The sequence below is a fragment of the Oncorhynchus masou genome, chromosome 30, assembly GCF_036934945.1.
Source record: "Oncorhynchus masou masou isolate Uvic2021 chromosome 30, UVic_Omas_1.1, whole genome shotgun sequence".
NCBI lineage: Eukaryota > Metazoa > Chordata > Actinopteri > Salmoniformes > Salmonidae > Oncorhynchus > Oncorhynchus masou.
Genome location: NC_088241.1, coordinates 17,257,788 through 17,273,544, shown reverse-complemented (window position 1 = coordinate 17,273,544; position 15,757 = coordinate 17,257,788). Strand labels below are relative to the sequence as shown.

Sequence of the window (15,757 nt, the reverse complement as noted above, 5' to 3'; positions counted from 1 at the left end):
GCATTTGGAAATTGCGCCCAAAGATGAACTAGACTTGTGGAGATCTACAATTTTTTTCTGAGGTCATTTCTTTTGATTATTCCCATTATGTCAAGCAAAGAGGCACTGCGTTTGAAGGTAGGCCTTGAAATACATCCACAGGTACACCTCCAATTGACTCAAATTATGTCAATTAGCCTATCAGAAGCTTCTAAAGCCATTACATTATTTTCTGGAATTTTCCAAGTTGTTTAAAGGCACAGTCAACTTAGTGTATTTGAACTTCTGACCCACAAGAATTGTGATACAGTGAAATAATATGTATGTAAACAATTGTTGGAAAAATTACTTGTGTCATGCACAAAGTAGATGTCTCAACTGACTTGCCCAACCTATAGTTTGTTTACAAGACATTTGTGGAGTGGTTGAAACTCTTAGGTTGAAGTCATTAAAACTTGTTTATGTAAAGTTCCGTCTTCAATTGTATGACTGATTCACACTTAGATAACCTCACCTCTGAAAGATGGGGTGATGGGAAAATATTTGCCTTCCAGGAAGAGTTTCTTGGTGCTTACATAAACACCAACTGTGCCCTATGGTCCAGTGTAGACAAACCAGACTGCCCTAAAGGGAGAGGGCAGGGTGGCTGTGGCATAACACAACACATACTCAGTTTATGGTCTCTACATTTTTTATGATGGCCTCATCCTACTCAGCCCTTTGTCAAGAGACTTCCTCATTTTAACATTGCTCTTTGTTTTGGGGGTTAGGGTATATTTAGAAACACTATTCCAAACTACATACATTTCATGTAGATATTCTTGTAGCCGCCTCAAACTATTTGTAATTTATTACATATTAGTTGTGTATGGCTTACTTAGACAAGTGTCTTTTTACTTCCTATGTCAGTCTATATGCCCACTGAAATGCAGTTCCATCTTCACCACAATGGAATACTTGGACAGCAGTCCAGGGGCAGATTGCACCAGTTGGGTGTTAAAAAAATAATTGGTGTTAAATGCTAGGTTGCACCTGTTGCACCAACCAAAAATAAGATTAGTCGTAGCTATATCCGGCTTAAGCAATGCGACTTCATGAGATTTTGATGTTTCATAATTATGGTTGGTAGGCCATGGCAGTTCTGAACAATGATTTATATAAAGCCTGGATTGCTGATGCTATATATTGACCATTGAGAGGCTTCGAAGCCCCTGGTCTGCCATATTGGCACTCTGGATTAAAAGCAGTCCTCCATAGGAATGAGTGGAATTCTACAGTATTTCAATTAAGTTTTTCAAGGACAAAATTCCATGTATTTAACAAACAAAAATTTGTAGTGGGGACAGTAACATTAGTACTCTCAACAACAAAAATACTTTTAAGGAAAATGTTTTAGCTCACATAATTTAAAAGTATGCATTAAGGTGTCTTATAGAAAACTAATGTAGACATTAATAAATGCATTTCTATAGCTTCCAAAATGTTTTACAATTGAGGAGTGCCATGATGGCTGCGCGCAGGGTTCAATACAACGGCCCCTGTTAGTCATTCAGGGTTTAAACACCTAATTGGTTCTAACCTTTGCAGGGCATGTCCGTCCCACCACTTCACAAAGCTCATCACTATGCATGCACATTTTCTTAACCACAATGGGATGGATTAATGAATAATTACTCTGGGAATGAATATCACTGAATGACGGAAATATTGGAGTAAAGTTGCCATTGAAGACATTTATCATATTGTTACAGAAACTTCCAGTCGTCCAACTGTTTTAAATGGCGTGTGTGTGTGGGGTCAGCAATAATTTCAGCGTTATTGTGCTGCTTTAATACAAACGTGGGGACTCGTCTTGATAAATCAGTCATTTTTGGGGGTTTTCATGGAATGTCCTTTTGAATAGTCTTCAAGGCTCGGGAAATGTTAGCCAAATTGAGGTGTGTTTTCTAGCCTCAATAACGATTTGCTATTGGTATTTATTTTATATTAGTTGTTTGACTTACTTATTAGGCAATAAAGACACTTATATGTCTGTCTATATACCCACTGTGAATTTCAGTCTTACTTTCACCCTAATGGAATACTGGGCCAGCAATCCAGAACATTTTACATCGGACGTAGAGTTACGACTAACTGGTGCAACCAGCCCCAGGAGGTCCTTTGTACAAACTGTCCTTAATCCGGTTTATGTATGGGGGTTGGTGTGCCATGTCTTGGGTCAGGTCCCTTTTCCCAATTTGCACCGCTTGAGCGAATGGGGTGCGTTGTTGTACCCTCACTGGTGACCTACATACTATTTATTGAGTGCACTGTCATATTTTTATCCCCTATTCCTTTGTCTGGATCCTTTTTGTTTGTGAAGCCAATGGCCCGTTCTGTCCCAACAAAGGAGACATCCGTCCATCTAATTTTAGTGATTGCAACAACAAAAAACTTGGTATAAGGTTAAAATCTATATATTTTCATTATTGAATGTATCCTTTCAGGGAGGGTGCAGAGCTGTCATTGCTTTGTAACATGGTCCCACACTATTAAATTTGCTTTTATTCTTATGCATGTAAAGAAGGATTTTAGTCACCTCAGGATGAAATTTTGTGTTTTGGTAATTTTGATAATGTCACATTCACATTAATAGTGCATTTGACTGTCACTGGACTACCGGGAAATGTTACAGGATGGCTTCATTGACCCTTTATAGACAGTTATATAACATAGGGTTATAAGCATTGTATTTTGACATGGTATAAGCATATTACAATATTGTTCATTTATAGCCTGCTGTCCATAAAGCTTGATTAATTAAGCCGGGAAATGGTAAAAAGAAAAAAAAGGAAACACATGGGCGATATTTTACACATCACAGGAAGTAAGGGTGCCTAGTCAAATATTTTGACAAGTTTGAAGACACTTTTTGAAAAGCACTCCCAAAAACGTGTGGGCTGGGCCGAGCCCAGTCTTGTCTTTCTTTGGGGTGGGTCACGTGCGTTGGTGACAGTCTGTCAGAGTCAACGGCGGCGTATGATTGGCTTACAGATTTAATACAGGGCCCTCCCATAGGCTGCCCTAAAACACGTCACTCCGATCAGCTGTTAGTTCGCCTCAACAATAACAAAGGGAACAGTGGAACCTCGGAAAGGCTCGGAAAAGTAACGAACTGTGTTGTTCCGAAAACAAAGGTCCATGTACTAAATTTCTTCCGCGAAGAAAACTTTTTTTATATTCTCGAAAAGATACAATCTACCTCAAAGTCTTAAGGATTTTATCACTAAATATCCGTCCTTTGATGTTCACATTTTTCTTGCCGCAGGTGAGTTTTTTGGAGGGTCTCTTTGTTGTCTGTTGTTGAAAGAACACACAGTTCTCTTTTTCATTTTAATTGTAGGCCATTGTTGACATTACTTTATTTACACAAGTACGGTTTAGCACAAATACATAGCCTATTTCCACTGTTTTTATGCACCAACAGTGTTTTGTGTAGCAAAAATAAGATTCTCGGCCCATTTTTGCCAAATAAGAGTCAGACCGCAGTCTAATGAAAAGTTATTAAAATGACAAGGTCTAGATGTTTACCTGTCTATTGAGGGATGAGCTAATTATATGCACAAAACAGAATTGTACTTTTTAAGTTAAACTTTGCTGGCAGTTGAACATTGTAGGAGCTGCGACCCGTCTAAGAGGTGTAGGGTTACGCTATACACCCTCCGCTTGTATGCTAGTCAACAAATCATCCCGCAAGCAGACAGCCTACCACAGACACTAACTGAACATTTAATTCATATTTTCAGGGATTTATGCGTTTTATTACAGAGACAATTTCAGGCATTTTGTTCTGGGTGTAACACTCATGGAGAATATCCATATGACGTAATCGTCACGGCTCCTAACGTTCTCTATTCCAAGGTGTCGACGACAGGCCTCCAACCAACCATCCAAATACATACGACAAGAAAATATCCGGTGAGCTCTCACATTAACCTACCGTTTCATTCCGTAAATAATAATATTCTGCCTTTTTAATGTTGCCAATATCACGACGCTTTCATCCCCCATCCGTGTTTGCTATCTGAATAGAGCCACCGTTCTGGGAAGAAAATCCTTGCAAGCGATATTTTGTTGAGGACGAACAGGTGCAGGAGATTATAACCCGGTTGCGTATTGGACATACTGTCGATAAAGTCCCATAGAAAAGCCCTCAGTCCCTCAACCTTATAGCACAGCTGCTCACTTTATTTTGTCGTTGAATCTAACAAATAAGAGGACATTGACTCAAAGAACGACTTGTTTGCAATCGCTGGCATCCTACAAATCTGACGAATATGTTTGATGTTAGGTAATATATGACAAACCTGTAATTCTGGCATAACGTGTGTTTGCCTGTAGCCTATCTGGCAGACCAGGTTTCAGTTTTTGTGTCAGGTCTACCAAACAACTATCTTGTCCTTTTTGAACATTATCATAAAGAAGCTACTGTAGTTCTCTCGGCTTTTCAGATCTTACAAACCCACAGATCTCTAATTATTGGCTGCACAGCTCTGTATTTGTTTACCATACATGTGTACATGCATACAACTCATAGTTTACAATTCCACTGACAAATGTGGCTTCACAAGCAGGAATTCAATGTTGTCTGGCAGAATATTGGTTGTTGTGTATCACTGATCTTGCTTCAGATCAGGGGTCATAATGTATGACCTGAAAACAGTGTCACTGCTTCGCTGTATCCCTGGTGTGTCAGTGTGGGGGCAGTAGTTAACTTTATCAGCAGACATGCTGTCTAGCTTTTAACACTCTAGTCAGTGGGACTGGAGGTCTAATTGCAAAGAAAGGTCAGGCCTATACCACCAATACTGGACTGTAAGGCCACAGAGAGTTGATCCCTAGGTGAAGATACAGCATAATCAGCACTATAGTGTGTGTTCTATAAAGGACCACCCTATCAGTGAACAAGCTGCTAGGTTACAGACCTTTTAGGCCCACACATATTTGGGCAGTATGTCTATGTCAGTTGGCAGCTAGTTGATGATGGGTCTATTTCCATAATTGCCTGTATGAGGGATGTCTGGTAGATAGTCAAATAATACCCACACCTGTAAACATTTATGACCACATACGGTGCCTCTTTGAAGTTTGTGACAGTTGTGAATGATCTGGCTACCCTTTTATATGTTTTATTATCGAGTATTAGAGATATAGAAAACCTATTTATTGGCAGAGAGTGTTTATATTGGAGTGTACTCTAAAACTAGTAAGCCAGAATGAAACATGGATGTCCTTCCAGTTCAGTCTGAACCATGTTTTCCTCCTGCCAATTGCCCAAAAGCTAAATGATATTTGTATGCATCTCCCCCTCCCTTTTCACACAGGTCTTTATAAGCTCATGTATATGGTCTCAAATGTGTCACTCAAGATCACAACCACGTCTTATCTCCCTTTCTCCCCCTCCCCCTTTGTCTCTCAGGTCCTTTGTAATTTTGCACACTTCGAGGTGAGCTATGACCAGACTTTACACAGCTCCCCTCAGATGATAGACATCCGTACCTTATTGAAGCACTTTAGCACCTGCAGCTGATGACCAAAACACCTGTTCCTCGTCCTCGCACCGCTCAGCCCCCCCCCCCGGTCCCTCTGTGCCCCTCCAAGGAGTTCCAGTATGTTCCAGAGGCTCACCAGTGTCCTGTTTGGGGACAATGTGGAGGAGGTGAGCGGGGGAGGCCCTGGAGAACAGGGCTTTGGCCAGAAGGAGGAGGATGAAGAGTGGATCCTGGTGGACTATCTGGGTGAGCTTCAGAACATACACATTTGTCACATCCGTCGAATACAACAAGTATAGATAGACCTTACAGTGAAATGCTTACTTACAAGCCCTTAACCAACAATGCTGTTTTAAGAAAATACCTTTAAAAAAGTAAGAGATAAGAATAACAAATAATTAGAGGAGCAGTAAATAACAATAGCGTGGCTATATACAGGGGCTACCGGTACAGAGTCAATGTGCGGGGGCACCGGTGTCGAGGTAATTGAGGTAATATGTACATGTAGGTAGAGTTAGATAATACATGTAGTACATGTAGGTAGAGTTAGATAATAACAGATTAGCAGCAGTGTAGAAGGAGGGGGGCAATGCAAATTGTCTGGATAGCCATTCGAAGCTGTTCAGAAGCCTCTTGGACCTGGCACCCCGGTACCACTTGCTGTGCAGTAGCAGAGGGAACAGTCTGTGACTAGGGTGGCTGGAGTCTTTGACAATTTTTAGGGCCTTCCTCTGACACCGCCTGGTACAGAGGTCTTGGATGGCAGGAAGCTTGGCACTGGTGATGTACTGGGCCGTACGCACTACCCTCTAGTGCCTTGCGTCGGAGGCTGAGCAGTTGCCATACCAGGAAGTGATGCAACACGTCAGGATGGTCTCGATGGTGCATCTGTAAAACATTTTAAGGATCTGAGGACCCATGTCAAATCTTTTCAGTCTCCTGAGGGGGAATAGGTTTTGTCGTACCCTCTTCACGACTGTCTTGGTGTACTTGGACCATGTTCATTTGTTGGTGATGTGGACGGCAAGGAACTTGAAGCTCTCAACCTGCTCCACTACAGCCCTGTCGATGAGAATAGGGGTGTGCTCGGTCCTCCTTTTCCTGTAGTCCACAATCCTCTCCTTTGTCTTGATCACATTGAGGGAGAGATTGTTGTCCTTGCACCACACGGTCAGGTCTCTGATCTCCTTCCTATAGGCTGTCTCATCGTTGTCTGTGATCAGACCTACCACTGTTGTGTCATCAGCAAACTTAAGGATGGTTTTGGAGTCGTGCCTGGCCGTGCCGTCATAAGTGAACAGGGAGTACAGGAAGGGACTGAGCACGCACCCCTGAGGGGCCCTCGTGTTGAGGATCAGCGTGGCGGATGTGTTGTTACCTACCCTTACCACCTGGGGCAGCCCGTCAGGAAGTCTAGGATCCAGTTGCAGAGGGAGCTGTTTAGTCCCAGGGTCCTTAGCTTTGAGGGCACAATGGTGTTGAATACTGAGCTGTAGTCATTGAATAGCATTCTCACATAGGTGTGAAAGTGCAGTGTGGAGTGCAATAGAGATGACATAATCTGTGGATCTGTTGGTGCTGTATGCAAATTGGAGTGGGTCTTGGGTTTCTGGGATAATGGTGTTGATGTGAGCCATGACCAGCCTTTCAAAGTGTTTCATGGCTTCATACATGAGTGCTACAGGTTCGAAGTCATTTAGGCAGGTTACCTTAGTGTTCTTGGGCACAGGGACTAAGGGTGATCTGCTTGAAACATGTTGGTATTACAATCTCTGACAGGGAGAGGTTGAAAATGTTAGTGAAGACACTTGCCAGTTGGTCAGCGCATGCTCGGAGTACACGTCCTGGTAATCCATCTGGTCCTGCGGCCTTGTGAATGTTAACCTGTCTTACTCACATCGGCTGCGGAGAGTGTGATCAAACAGTCATCCGGAACAGCTGATGCTCTCATGCATGTTTCAGTGTTACTTGCCTAAAAGCGAGCATAGAAGTTATTTAGCTCGTGTCACTGGGCAGCTCTCGGCTGTGCTTTCCTTTGTTGTCTGTAATAGTTTGCAAGCCCTGCCACATCCGACGAGTGTCGGAGCCGGTATAGTATGATTATATGCCACTGCACCCTTTGTTTTTCCATGTGAGCATATTATCAGATATTATATCTCATAAACATCTATGAAATGACCTTATCCAACTGCTTGGCTGTGCAGTCCTTAGGTGCCTTATAGTTTCCATAAACTGATGCAACCTAGGTTCACCTGTATTCACAAATGCAGACACAAGGATGCTACTCTAAGCCCTGGCAAGGTTCCCAATATCCATACACACAAAAACAAATACACGTGTGCCCATACATGCATGGTTCTATACATATACAGCATATATATGCTGCTCAATAACATACACACACACACCTGGCACACACTTGTTCTTTGGGGGAAGGGAGTGCATCCAGCCCGTCTGTCTCTGACACATCTCATATTCCACAAGTGTGTGAATATTCAAGGTGTGAGAGACTGAATCCTGCTGGCCCACTTCTGTATGGGGGAGGGGAGGGTGGTGGAAGGGATATGGGGCAGTATATGGGCAATATGTCTGTAATCGGGTCAAACAAAAGCATGTGGGGCTAAGGGGAGGAAGATAAAAATAGGCCCAGTAGAGTTGCCCTTCTGGGCTCTGAGGAGTGAGAAGTGTGGGCAGACAGCCCAGCAGAATTCCCCTCCAGAATTGTCCCCAGTCGGTAACACGGTCTATGACCCAAACCGCCTGGGATTAATGCATTCATAGCGTTGTCTATCACGCCATAATTCGTTATTGGACTTGTCTTACATATGTAGCTCATGGCCTCTTACGACAACCTTTGGGAAATGCATTATGGCTGACAATGTGTTCATAAACCATGTGACACATCATTCATTACAGGTGTTCCATGTAAATGCTTGAATACCTATAAAAGCATTCATAATGCTTTACAAACAGGTGGTTGATATATTACCCTACAGTCCAAGCACTCTGTAGCCTTACCCAAACTGTTATGTGATCATAGAACAGTATGACATAATAATGATTCGTCTGATCACAGTGAATCTCTAATATCTGATGATACATGGTATCATAAACCCTTTATTACGTGTCTGTTTTATAGAACTGTTAGAGTGAATGCAGTAAGCAGACACTTGAGGTCAGATGTTTTGTCTCTGAAAGCATTGAAACATTCTTTCTTGCACAGACTGCAGTACCGTGACCTATTTTACAGTAGGGATTGATTCCACACACTTAAAGTGTGTACTACTTAGTGTGTACGAGCTGTATTCCTGGCACACTTCAACACCTCAAGTTGCACTAGTCTCCCACTTCTTCTAAACTGCTAATCTATTATCAATAGCGTGGACTGCTTTCCTTCCCCCTTCCTGCGTGCGCACACACATACAGTATACACACGCACACACACACACACACACAAAACAAACACAAGGTGGATGGTGAGAGGATTACAGGTCCCAATTAGCCTTACAGAGGCAGTGATGATGAATGTAAGCCGTTTTAGGGTTCTGCTGTGTTGCTTAGCAGCTAAACTAAGGGTGTGTGTCGGCACAGATGAGATTTACTCTTTTTATTTTTTGGAGTAAACAAGGTGGCTGCACTGCTGCTGACATGCTTGACAGAGAAAGATGAGGATGGGAACTGGTGTTCTTGGGAGTGGGTGTATTTATATACACCATAACACACTCAGAAATGAACACACTCTGAGGAACACAACACATCTATGCACACAAAGTGTCTTCATCTGAAAAGGAAAGAGAGGAAAACTTTCATGATCATGCACACAAGGGAACACATCCAATACACACACAGAACACTTATGCGCAGAGAACACTGTTATGCACAGAGAACACTTAATACACAGAGAACACAGAGAAAAACATCTACACACACATGTACATGCACACACTCAGCTGTTTATCAGAGATTCTGTCCAAAAAAAGACAGACAGTCAGGTTTAAACTTTGGCCAGGAATTAAGTTTTGGCCAGACGTCGGTACAGGCTATGTTTAGTATAATGGGAAACCAAACAGCAATCTGCTGGCTTTGATTCCCATCTGGTATCAAGTTGCTTTTTCCATCATACTTCCCATATGGCAGTGTATTATTCTGACTTATTAGTGCACTATTTACAGTAACACCACCGAGTCTCAAAGCAAGACATGCTATATAGCCCAGGGATGCAGTGAATGCAACTTCTCGCTCCAGCCAAACCACCTCATTTACCTTGATTAGATTTATTCTATTGAAACTTAGTTTCTCTCCTATCCCTTTGAGATAGTTAGCTAGTAGAAAAAAAAGTGTTTTGGTGCATTCTAGAGTTGGGAAAGACTGGAAAGCATTTGGCAGCAGTTTGGTAGAGGGAGTTGCTAAAGCTGCTTGATCCTATGAGTGACAGCTCTTGCGCACACACACTAGTATCTTGGGTCAGGCATGTTATTCTGACAGACAGAACACTGCGCTGTGCCTGTAGGGCTTTGACACCTATGCATCAGGGGAAAAGATGGTTTTTGTTTTGATTGCTAAAGCCATTTTCTCTGTGCCACATTGCCCCCTAGAGCCATATTAGGGTATTGCATGTGAGTTGTTATTCCACCCAGGTTGAGCTCAAGACCATCATATTGCATTTTTATATTTTGCTACGGGGAGGTTTTTTTTAATCTACAATTATAAAACTCAATGGTTGTATAACACATTTTCACACATTTTACCCTACATGCTTTGGCAAACAGAAACTTTCCATTTCTTATTTAAATGTTACTTGTGCTGAGGTATCCTAACCAATCCCTGCCTTTCTCCCCAGCCGAGGCCTGCTCTAGCCCCTGTGGTGATGGCCTGTCTGAGGTGGACCTGACTTCAGAGGAGGAGGAGGACCTTGTGGTCGTCCCCTCTCCCATCGCCAGCTCCCCCATCCGCTATGCCTCCTGCTCCTCCCTGGACTCCACCGCCGACATCGAGGATGGGGGTCCCGAGGAGGAAGAGGGGGGTTTCCAGTGCCTGGAGGCCTGTTCTCTAGAGGAGAGCTGGTTCGTCACTCCCCCACCCTGCTTCAGCGGGGGGAGGAGGGGCAAGCCTATGGTACTAGAGACCAGTCCCCTGGAGAACCTGCTGATAGAACACCCCAGCATGTCTGTGTACACCACCCACTGTCCCCCACGAATCTCCCTCAACCTCCCCCTCTCCCTCAACCTCAATCTCTGCCTCCCCCTTGTTGACGTACCTGCCGCCGTAGTCAAGGAGCCAGGTCGACGTTCGCTTGACATCCCCTGCCACAGGTAGGACTTGTTGCTGCAAAAATTCTGGCAGTAGTGTTTCATCACCTACATTTAGTAAATCTATGCTTAAAAACCTCTATGGGATCGGTGTCCCTATTCCAGGACGGTTGAGCTAACGTGCACTAATGTGATTAGCATGACATTGTAAGTAACAAGAACATTTCCCAGGACATAGACATGTCTTATATGGGCAGAACACTTACATTCTTGTTAATCTAACTGCACTGTCCAATTTACAGTAGCTATTACAGTGAAAAAATACTCTGCTATTGTTTGAGGAGTGCACAACAACAAACTTTTCACGGCAATTGGTTTGATACATTCACCTCTGAAGGTAAATAATGTACTTACATTCAGTAATCTTGCTCTGATTTGTCATCCTGAGGGTCCCAGATGTGTGAAAGTTAGTGTGTAAACTAATTATCCATCATGTATGACATTCCTGGGAGTGTGAATCTGTAATTCTGCCCCTGAACAAGGCAGTTAACCCACTGTTCCCTGGCAGAGCGTCATTGTAAATAAGATTTTGTTCTTAACGGACTTGCCTAGTTAAATAAAGGTTAAATGAAAAAATGTGAATGTAAAAAATATTCTCCTACATTAATTTCACATTTTAAAAGTGTTTAATTAATTTCACATTTAAAAGTGGTTCCTTTTAAAATTGTATCAAGAATATGCATATCCTTGCTTCAGGTCCTGACAGGTAGTTAGATTTGTCATTTTAGGCAGAAATTGAAGAAGAAAAAAAACATGGATTAACCAGTCCAGCCCCCTTCCTGTCTCCCCCTATAGGCCAGAGATGGTAGTGCAGCGCAGAGCTGGGCTCCATGCTGGCTGCTATGCAGCAGCCATCTCAGCCCGGGCCTCAGGCCTCCTAGACCAGGTCCAGCAGCACGGACGCCTGGCCCAAAGGGTACGTGGCGCCGCCCAGCACCAGCTCCTCTCCCGCAACGCCCTACGCCGCCTCAACCTGCTGCGTACTAGAGGGGCCAAGCAGGCCAAGACCACCACCACCTATCTACACCAGCCTGGCCAGAGGCACCTCAACTACTGAGGTCCTGGCCCTATCCCTTACCCTCCATCCATCAATTCATCCATCTGTCTCAACCTGGATCCACGAAAAGAGTTCATCCTGCAACATGCTCTCCATCTTCCCTCCATCCACCGATCCTCCACTCTGGAATGAAGAGACGTGATGAGGAATCCTTTAGAATCAATGCCATAGGTCACTTTACTCCGCTGCAGGTTCCCACCACCACATGGTAACTGGGAGAGACTGGTTCAATCAGATATTACACCTGTAGCGACACTCTCCGCTTTCACCCACACTGCAATGTTTGTGTGATGTCATAGTGTGGCTGTATGCTGCCATAGAATGGTTGTGTGATGTCATTGATTGATATCATGGAGTTGCTTGTTTGCTGTCGTAGTGACATTGTTAGTGATGTCATTGAGTTGTTGTATGCTGTCAGAGTGGTTGTGTGCTATCAGAAGAGGGTTTGTGTCTTAATAGAATGACTGTGATGTCTTTAGAGTAGGAGTAGTTATTTAGAAAAGGAGCATGTATTTCACTTGTAATTAGGACAGTTTATTAACAAAGTTGTTTCTAATGTCCCTCCAATGAAATTGCTTTCTCTATCACTTCATGACAAACTAATATCATTTGTCATTCTGATGGCCACAACTTACTTTTCAAAATCATCACCCCCCTCTCCTGATTAAGGGTGAACCTGCCTTGAACATAGTAATTCAGTACTTTCACAATATTGATTGAGGAAATGTTGGTCAAATACTGGGTTAAATATCACTTAACGCCTTGTTATAAAAGTAGAATTTAAGATGAAAAATAAATGTAAAATGTATTATTAAAAAAAACTTCCAAAATATTTTTAAAAAGAAAAAAACGTATATTACATATCAGTATGAAGTTAGTATGAGCGTTTATCTATATAGGTATGTTTGTAAGCAGCGGTGTGACTATGTTAGTGTGTGATTTGTTGCATGGTTGTATAGCGCTAGAAAACAGAAAAGATACAAAAACACATTTTGTTCTGTTATCTCTCATTGTTTGTTCTAAATCTGCAGTCCACTTCTCAGGGTCATAGCCAATCACCTTTACACTTTACTCCAATGCAGATTACTTGACGGATGTTAATTGTCTTTGTACATACTGGAGACCTTCCAAATTTGTGATAGTGTGCTTTGCCTTGTGGTAATGTTTGTGATCAATGATTGACCTTTTAAAATAATCGTGTGCGTCTCGAGAAAATTGAATTTGAACGTTTGCTTTTCCAAGGACTGTGAAAATGAACTCCTACTCTCTCAATCGACTGTTATAACCCCAAGATGGAGTGAAACTGTCTTTTTTTCATTTTTGTTTGTATATTTTTTCTGTGTACTTTCCATTGTTTTGAGTTAGATATTTACCCTGTTCTTTATTTGCTTAGTTACATAACTTAGTAATATTATGTTAAAATGTCAACCAAAAAAGTAGCGGCAAACTCTAACCTTGCAATAGTTTATATTACTATTGTTTTTGCTTTTACAGTATATTCTTCTTTACTTTAACAATGTTTGCAAATTGAAGACTTTGTTCTGAAATGGTCAAGTTTGTGACAACATGAATCTGTGCGCTCTTGTGGTAAGAAAGCACAGAGAGACACAATTCAAACACCTAAGTAGCCTATTTTAAGTTTCACAGAACCTCTAAAAGTCAAGTATCCAGGGCAAACTCAATCATTTACATGACCTAATATTATTATGACCTTATATTATGACCTAATATCACCTGTTTCTTTGTACTTATTGGGGGAAATACACAGTACATACATACTCAGATGTATTTAGCATGGTAGCATTAAGAAGCACTAAGATGGTTTTGTTTGGTTTTGTCTATATAGTTGTAAACTGATTATAGTGAAGTGATTTAAGCCTAGTCATTGTATTTGTGTATCTTTTTTATTTTCAGATGTGTCAGATTGCAAAACTTGCATCATTTGACGCGTCAATTTTTGTACTGCATTGTTGTGACACGGGCAACAGGACGAAGGGAATGGAGGAGATGGATAAGTCCTCATTTTTGATGTGTGAAGCTGGAAGGAGACATTTTGTTTTGTCCTCAGCTGTCTGTATGAGCTCTTGATAATGATAATAACAGGGATTTGTATTTTGTTTTATGCCTTGAATTTGTTGTGGATCACGTGCCTTCCAGGTTAAACAGTATAATGACAATGCATTAATGAAGAACTTGAACTGTTGTCCAAAAGGACAACACATACAAAAGCAAATCAACTATGCACACAGGAGGTAGCTTCTCTTCGTGAACCACCCAGCCCATGTACAGCTTTTATACACAAATGTAGCAAACCTGTTTTCTCCTGTGTGAAGAATATTTTGTGGCATTTTTTTTTAGACTTTTGCTTTGATTTAGTTTACTGGAATAATACAGCACTTTGCCAAAAAGGTGTAGGAATTTGAGCGTTAACTGTTATTTATCTTCTTAACTGATCGCATTATTTTATTTTGGATGTATGAGAGATCAATTCACTCTGTTTTTATGGTCAGCAAAATTTGCAAATGAGAATGTGGTAGTCTGTTCTAAAACTGTAATACATGATCTGTTGTCATGATGTAAGCCACAGTCTACAATAAATGCTTTCATACACATACTCTTCCGTTTCTGTCCATTTGATCAATTTAACCTTTTCTACCAGGGTTATTAAACTATGATGAAATCTCTTTTGCAAGAAAGACCCACCAGCCAGCCTAGACTTTATTTCCAAAACAAGCCCTTTATAGCACTGAGCTGAGACAGCTATGATGTTACTTTCAGTATGACATTCTCAATATAAAATCCTAATAAAACGTTTAAAAGATGGACTTCATCAAACAATTGAGAACAAGTTATCACAAATGTTTGACCAATCACAACAGAGCAAAGTAGTTGGCAGGAAGATCTTTAATCACTAAACTCAGCAAAAAAAGAAACATCCCTTCTTCAGGACCCTGCCTTTCAAAGATAATTATAAAAAATTCAAATAACTTCACAGATCTTCATTGTAAATGGTTTATAAACACTGTTTCCCATGCTTGTTCAATGAACTATAAGCAATTAATGAACATGCACCTGTGGAACGGTCATTAAGACACTAACAGCTTACAGACAGTAGGCAATTAAGGTCACAGTTATGAAAACTTAGGACACTAAAGAGGCCTTTCTACTCACTCTGAAAAACACCAAAAGAATTATGCCCAGGGTCCTTGCTCATCTGCTTGAACGTGCCTTAGCCATGCTGCAAGGAGGCATGAGGACTGCAGATGTGGCCAGGTCAATAAATTGCAATGTCCGTACTGTGAGACGCCTAATCCAGTGCAACACAGAGACAGGACAGACAGCTGATGATCCTCTTAGTGGCATACCACGTGTAACAACACCTGCACAGGATCAGTAGATCCGAACCTCACACCTGCGGGGCAGGCACAGGATGGCAACAACAACTGCCCGAGTTACACCAGGAACGCACAATCCCTCTATCAGTGCTCAGACTGTCCGCAATAGGCTTAGAGAGGCTGGACTGAGGGCTTGTAAGCCTGTTGTAAGGCAGGTCCTCACCAGACATCACTGGCAACAACGCCGCCTATGGGCACAAACCCACCGTCGCTGGACCAGACAGGACTGGCAAAAAGTGCTCTTCACTGACGAGTTGCGGTTTTGTCTCACCAGGGGTGATGTTCGGATTTGCGTATATTGTCGAAGGAATGAGCATCACACCAAGGCCTCTTACTCTGGAGCGGGATCGATTTGGAGGTGCAGGGCCCATCATGGTCTGGGGCGGTGTGTCACAGCATCATCGGACTGAGCTTGTTGACATTGCAGGGAATCTCAATGCTGTGCATTACAGGAAAGACACCCTCCTCCCTTATGTGGCACCCTTC

The 15,757-nt window shown here is 42.1% G+C and overlaps 1 protein-coding gene across 2 annotated transcripts; it reads left to right on the top strand.

Annotated features, from left to right (window-relative positions):
* Positions 1–3,073: 3,073 nt before the first annotated feature.
* tp53inp1 (tumor protein p53 inducible nuclear protein 1) lies at positions 3,074–14,490 on the top strand. Of its 2 annotated transcripts, XM_064948235.1 has the most exons (5): positions 3,074–3,286; positions 3,880–3,936; positions 5,438–5,756; positions 10,351–10,822; positions 11,615–14,490. In XM_064948235.1, the coding sequence occupies exons 3-5, from the start codon at positions 5,630–5,632 to the stop codon at positions 11,874–11,876; spliced, it is 861 nt and encodes a 286-aa protein (XP_064804307.1). In that variant the 5' UTR covers positions 3,074–3,286; positions 3,880–3,936; positions 5,438–5,629; the 3' UTR covers positions 11,877–14,490. The 2 variants fall into 2 exon arrangements, with proteins under 2 accessions (XP_064804307.1, XP_064804306.1); XM_064948234.1 differs by lacking the exon at positions 3,880–3,936.
* The last annotated feature ends 1,267 nt before the right edge of the window (positions 14,491–15,757 follow it).